General features: G+C 34.4%; 1 protein-coding gene across 1 annotated transcript; it reads right to left on the bottom strand.

Moving 5' to 3' along the window:
• Nucleotides 1-875: 875 nt before the first annotated feature.
• Nucleotides 876-4,979, bottom strand: LOC107824233 (cytochrome P450 98A2-like). The gene is given in 3 exon segments (NM_001326128.1): nucleotides 876-1,523; nucleotides 2,175-2,572; nucleotides 4,446-4,979. Coding segments are annotated over 3 exon segments (1,563 nt in total). The 5' UTR covers nucleotides 4,966-4,979; the 3' UTR covers nucleotides 876-878.
• Between the last annotated feature and the right edge of the window lie 1,684 nt (nucleotides 4,980-6,663).

Genomic DNA, 6,663 nt, shown 5'->3' with positions numbered 1-6,663 from the left:
GGTAAATGCTGGTTATTTTTGAATGGTCAGTCCGAAAACTAGCTAGCCCGTGCTATTTTGACCATAATTCAATCCAACTCGCCCATTTGACACCCTTAAGTATACAATGTAAGAGCCCGGTAATGAGGAGAAAAACGTCGGCAAAGGAAAAGAAAGCATGTCGCATAATGAAATGCGAAGTACTGTTGCATAAAATTTACACCACCCTGACAAAAAAGAAAAGGAAAAATAGAATCCATCACTGGAGTTTAGTTCATTTTGCAATCCATTTAAGTGGACAACGTCAACATACCCAACCCTGTATAATCTCAGGAGTAGAATCTGGGGAGAATAGTGTTTATTAAGACCTTACCCCTACCTTGTGAAGATAGAGTGTGACTGATATATTATTTTACCGTATTATAATCTGATTTTGCACCAAAAACTGTCAAACACATGCAACTCCAACTAGCTGAAGGGTACAACATCCTTTCAATAATCTTTTCTTGCTATAATCATGAAGAATAAGAACAAAGAGAAAAATGAAAAGAGAGTATACATATCATTCTATAAGCAGTAATGTAACGTGCCCATTCAGTGAGCTCCATCTTCAAACAGGTTTGATAGTCTTCAACTTAGTTTAGGATCGCTACAGAAATCTAAGGAGCAGTAGAGATGGAGGAATGGTTGGGCAATGAAATTAAGAAAAGAAAACAGAAAAATAAACGTGCATTAAAAATACTTAAAACAGCACACCGTCTTCTGATCATTGCAGGAATATAGCCAACGCTACAATAGCTTCTGATATAAATTTGACACAAACCTAACTCAAAACACTAAATATCCAAAATGCTTTTGCAATCTCATCATATAACCAAAAAGGGAAAGAACAAAATGTTTTACATATCCACTGGCACACGTCCATACAAGTGTGCAGGCAATCTTGGAGTTGGAATAGCTTGTATTGGATTTTTCATGTAAGTTACTGTTCCAGGGCTCTCCTCCAAGTCAATATCCTCCGGGTTAACCCCCGGGGCCGGAGCCCATGTAAAATGATGCAACAAATGACCCAACATAGATGTGACCAAGTTGATAGCAAGTTGTGCACCGGGGCAAACACGCCTTCCTGCACCAAAGGGCAATAACCGATAGTCGTGACCCTTCATGTCAACGTCTTCCTCAAGGAAGCGCTCTGGTCTGAACTCCAACGGGTTCTTCCACACGGCTGGGTCACGAGCGACAGCCCAAACGTTCACGTGCACGATGGACCCCTTAGGAATGTCATAACCACCAATTTTGACACTGGCACTGGCCTTATGAGGAAGCATTAGAGGAGTTGGAGGGTGCAACCTTAGAGCCTCTTTGGCTACACATTGTAGGTAAGGAAGTTTAGAGAAATCGGTTTCTGACATGATTCGATCCGTTCCGATTACCCTGTCAAGCTCCTCTTGAGCTTTTAGTTGCACTCTTGGGTTCTTAACTAGTTCTGCCATTGCCCATTCCACTGTTATGGTTGTTGTGTCCATTCCTGCTGTAATCATATCCTGCACAATTTCATTCGCAAACATTTTAATATGAATGAGAGTGATTGATACTATTTCCAAAGTCATGCAAAGCTAAATGCTATACAGTTCATTGAGCCCTATATTCTCAATGTCGTTAGTCACTTCCAAAGTTCTTCTTTAGTTAATTTTCAAGAGAATAAAAGTTTGGACAATTCAGACCTCGTCAACATCAATATGAATCATCGTACCCAACATCCTAACATACTCAAATCCAGGGGCTAACTCAATATATATTATTGAACAATTTGAGAATGAATATATGTATACCGAGTTGTTTCTGATGTCACAAAGTGATAGTTTTAATGTCAAAAATGGTTCTTTCTTTATCATGTCACAGACAGATTAATGTACTTGCATAGTTCTATCCTTGTTCATACGCATATCAACATTTTCAAATTGTTTGTTCTTTATCATGTCGCAGACACATTGTCAAAAGATGGTTCGTTCTTCACAATGTCACACACGCATCAATGTACTTGTATCGTCTCTATCCAAAACTAAGTTATAGCCCCAATTATAATTTTTATGCCAATTGAGCTAAGATCTTGAATCTATAGGATGAAACATTAGTTCTTTTGCAAGATAGAGACACTGACTTGTACATATAGAAACTATGAGTTTTTTACTTACCCAGAGGAGGCCAATAACAGTGTCATCACTAAGATCATACTGCTTCTGAAGAGTAAGCAATGCATCGACAAAATGCTGCTTAGTATCACCAGTTTTCTTGCGAGCCAGTGTGTGTTCATCCATGATCATTCTTGTTAACCGGTCTCTACGTGCAGAGTGCTTCACGAGTGCCTCGTTTTCCATTGTGAAAAACCAACGGAGCCATGGAACATACTCTGCCAAGGGAAGTTTTCCGCCAATTTTGATGCCATTAGAGACAATACCCTTGAATTCTTGACCTTGCTCATCAATCTCACCTTTTGAGTTCATGAACCTTTTCCCAAATGTTAACCTTGTAATGTTGTTGAATGCTACTGATCCTAAGTACTCTCTTATCAACAAGCTTTTACCTGTGTTATCTGCAGATTAGTAAGCATTATTAGCACAAGAATAGATGACATTGTTCCATGTTGAGTTGCACTATGTTGGTAATTAACTACTATGACTTGTATTTCAATAATTTTCCGACCCCGCGCATAGCGGGAGCTTAGTGCACCAGGTTGCCCTACTTGTATCTCAATAGTTTAATACTTCAAGAGTATTACTTACTTTCATTCTAAAAAAACCTTCACTCTTGCAAAACTTAGATGAATTAACGTCTTTATTCTCATTAGCTACTTATAACATCTTTTCTTGAGCCGAGGGTCTATCATAAACAGCCTCTCTATCTCTTAGGTGTAAGGTCTACATACTACCCTCCCCAAACCTTATATTGTTTGTCGGAATACCCTGGCTATGTTGTTGTTTTTGAAAAATAGAAGTAGTTAGCGTATTATAATTAAAACATAAATTTATTCAAGTAGACACTGACATTAAACTATAAAGTTTTCTAAAGAAAAAATAAAATATTAGTATTTGGTATGACATAGTTTCAGAAAGATTCACCTACTCCACCATCTTTCTTTAATTAATGAATGGCCCTTTGTGGACCTTAGCCTTTAATTTTTCTACATAATAATCCAATGTTTCATGTGTAATTTGGGTTAGAATTGCGTCCCAATAAGACTCTACCTTCAAGAAAATCATCATAGGGAGTACAAGTGTAAAAATATAAAATATTTATATAATATATTATTTACCCATCAAAAAAAGTGTAAAAATGTAATATTGTAATACCCCAAAATTTTCTATATCCTCAACTTTGTTTTGTTTTTCATTACTCCTTTTATGTGAACATTTTAAAAATAGTGATTTGAAAGCAATTTAATATTTTATTGTCTACTATGTGGAAGCTGAGCTGTCACAAAAATAAAGGACAAACAAGAAATAACTATGTGACGAATACTTTCTCCTACCAAACCTTTTAGAGATCTACAGGCAAACTCACCTACCCCAATCCCCACGAGGGAGGACCCAATGATAATTTAATACTACAAAGAAGATTCCTATAAACAACACTTCATTATAAAAGTCAAGCTTTTCCTGAACCAATTTTCAGGTTATGTTATAATATATGTTATCTATAACAGCACTCATCTCTAAAATGCAACAAAAAATTTAGATTAATTTATTGAAAAGGGGTATATTCTATTTCCATCTATAGAAAAGTCAATATTCATAAACTGGCAGCCGAAATCACGTGGAAGTTCGTATGCCCATAAGGTCAAAGTCACGTGATGGCTCTTATTGCATCTTCCACAAATATTTTGAATTGATCCCCACTAAAATAAAAAAAATAAAAAATATATATAAAGAAAAAACTTTCCCACCACAAATTGCGGAGTTAATTAGATCTCAATTCGAGGAGTGACCAAATAAAAATACGTAATTTTGATCTACAAAATTACTTAATTTTGGCAAATCTTGCTCCAAAATTGTATAAAATAAACCGGTAAAAACTTATATTTACGTCAAGTCAAAAAATACATTGACATTGTTATATACTCGTATCACTAATCTATAGTTAATATAATATTTTTATATAAATATATAATTTAAATATAATAAATTAATATAATTTAATATAAATATTGAGTACGAATAAATTTGAACTAAATAAATTAAAAAGATAGCCTTAAGCTCACACTATGTACGGGATCCAATACATAGTGTCCACGGTTTGAAAAGATAGCCTTAAGCTCACACTATGTACGGGATCCAATACCGATCTATAAGAGTCCACGGTTTGAACCCGGAAGTCACGTGCAACTTCACCGGTTAGCTCAAGACTCCTTCTTGTACTAACCCAAGAAAATGGACACAGACAGTAAAAGGTAAATGTGAAAAACTTACAAGGCTTAGTACAATCCTTGAAAATGTTTTCAACCATAGCAGTAACTTCATCTTCTCTAATAGGGCTAAGAGCTTCAAGTCTTTTAGGAGTAAAAAGCTCAAGATTACAGAGCTTCCTTACTTTCACATAATGAGGCCCATAATCAGCCCAAATCAAATCCATCCCATTTCTGCTCAAATTATTTGCAGGTCTAGTCCTAAATCTATCTGCTAAATTCTGGTCATTTTCTTTCAATACTTCTTTAGCTAATTCAGCTGTTGTTACCACAACATTTAACTGTGACCCAAAGTATACTGAGAAAATCGGACCGTAAGTTTTGGCCCAATCGGCAAAGCACCGGAATCTCACCGGTTTTATGTCGTAGAGGTTTCCGACCACCGGTAACGGCCGCGGACCTGGTGGTAGTTTGAATCTAAGACGGTGGTAGAGTTTATGAACTAGAAAAATTAGGGTTATGGATATGAATATGAAAGATAGAGCCATGATTTTGGTTGAAACTTTTGACCTATGAGAGTACATGAAAATTAGTGATTTATATATAAATATGGAGTTCAAGGGCTGCTTTTGCTTTTTTTTTTTTTTTTTTTTTTGGGGGGGGGGGGGGTGGTTGGTACTTGGTAGGTGAAGTTCGAAGAAGAGGTAGTTGGGATTGAAGTGAAGCTGTAATAATGTACATTGTGAATCTCTGATAGTACATTTGCCAATATAGTGTTCGGAATACGTAGTACCATTTGCAACGTGGCCAAATTTAGACCAACATTTTTATTTTCTGTTTGTCTTCGAATACCGAAGTAATAAACTTCATCAGTTTAATTTTTTTTTTTTTACATGAATAATGATTGGGCATGAAAGTTGAAAAAACATTAAGCAATTTGTTTTGGTTTTGAACATATTGTGATATTTATTCAAGTTCATTTGACATGAATATGTTTAAGTCTAGTTCTAATCTGAATATAAAAATTAAATTTAATTGTCAAAAGTAAGATCTCTTATAATCCGATCTTTTCCTTTCGAGTCAAGTTCCTAAGACAGAAGTTTTCTAGATACCTCTCTTTCAACCGATTTTGTAACTTAGTTAATTAGAGATCGAAATTAGACGTGAGAGAGACTAGACTTTTAGTAAGTAGAGGCGGAGTCAGAATCTGAAGTTTTGAGTTCAGGATTCTAACCCTTTTAAGTTATTGAATTCTAAAGTAATAATTTAAACATATTAAATGAATTTCTTACAACAAACATAGAGTATGGACTAAAGTTACTGAATTCGTCGGAACCGCGCCTTAATCTCTAGCTCCGTCCCTATTAGTAAGAGCAGGTGTGTCTCAGGTTGAGAAGAGTTGTTCATAAGTAATGGTTATGAGTTCTTTCTTATTCCAATTCAGAAGAAGTTACGCTGCGTACAGAATTTAAAACTAAAAGTTTTAAATTTATGATCTTGAACATACATAATATTTATATTGTTATAAAATTAACAATTAAAAATTGATACTCAAATAGATAAAATACTCATAGTCATTTACTTTTATATTTTACCGTTTTCGAAAAGCTTAAAATATCTTATGGTTCTTTTTTTTTTTTTTTTTTTTGTAAATTTAGTGAGAACAAGTTGTGACTGGTGAGCCTCGGACTAGAAATAGGTTATTAATCAATAAGTGGTGTTGATGTAGAGACGTAGCATATAGTTTACTGGACAAAAAATAAGAATAGAAATAACACGTGTAACTTTAGGGCGACCTATTTATCAAGTAAATTAAAATATTTTCAAGTAATTTTCTCACACAAAGCAGGGCACTTACCAGAGTTTATACTTTTATTTCTCTAAATTTACACAAAATTGGAAGTATAGAACTCTCCTACGGATTTTACTATTTTATTAATTAAACATGCGCCTAGATCCAAAAACGGGAGGTTAGGTGTAAGATTTTAGTAATATTAAAGATAGTATAAGCACAATTAAGAAGAACATGAGTGAACAGGAACTAGGTCTAATGAATCTGAAAAGCGAATTAGTCTCAGCCACAAAACCACATTACTTTTCAAAGGAAAATCACATACTATTGCTAATCTAATTAATACTCAAATGATTTTATTGTCTTCAACTAATAAGTATAAATGAAGGGAATTAAATTTTGATTAGATATTACGACAACATATTTTTTTTAATTAAAATAATATGAAAACTTATCTTTTAAAACATAATAAAGTAAAGTCACACACACA

The sequence above is a fragment of the Nicotiana tabacum genome, chromosome 5 (genome assembly GCF_000715075.1).
Source record: "Nicotiana tabacum cultivar K326 chromosome 5, ASM71507v2, whole genome shotgun sequence".
NCBI classification, from domain to species: Eukaryota; Viridiplantae; Streptophyta; class Magnoliopsida; order Solanales; family Solanaceae; genus Nicotiana; species Nicotiana tabacum.
The sequence above is the reverse complement of the archived record's forward strand: the minus strand, read 5'-3'. Positions and strand labels throughout refer to the sequence as shown.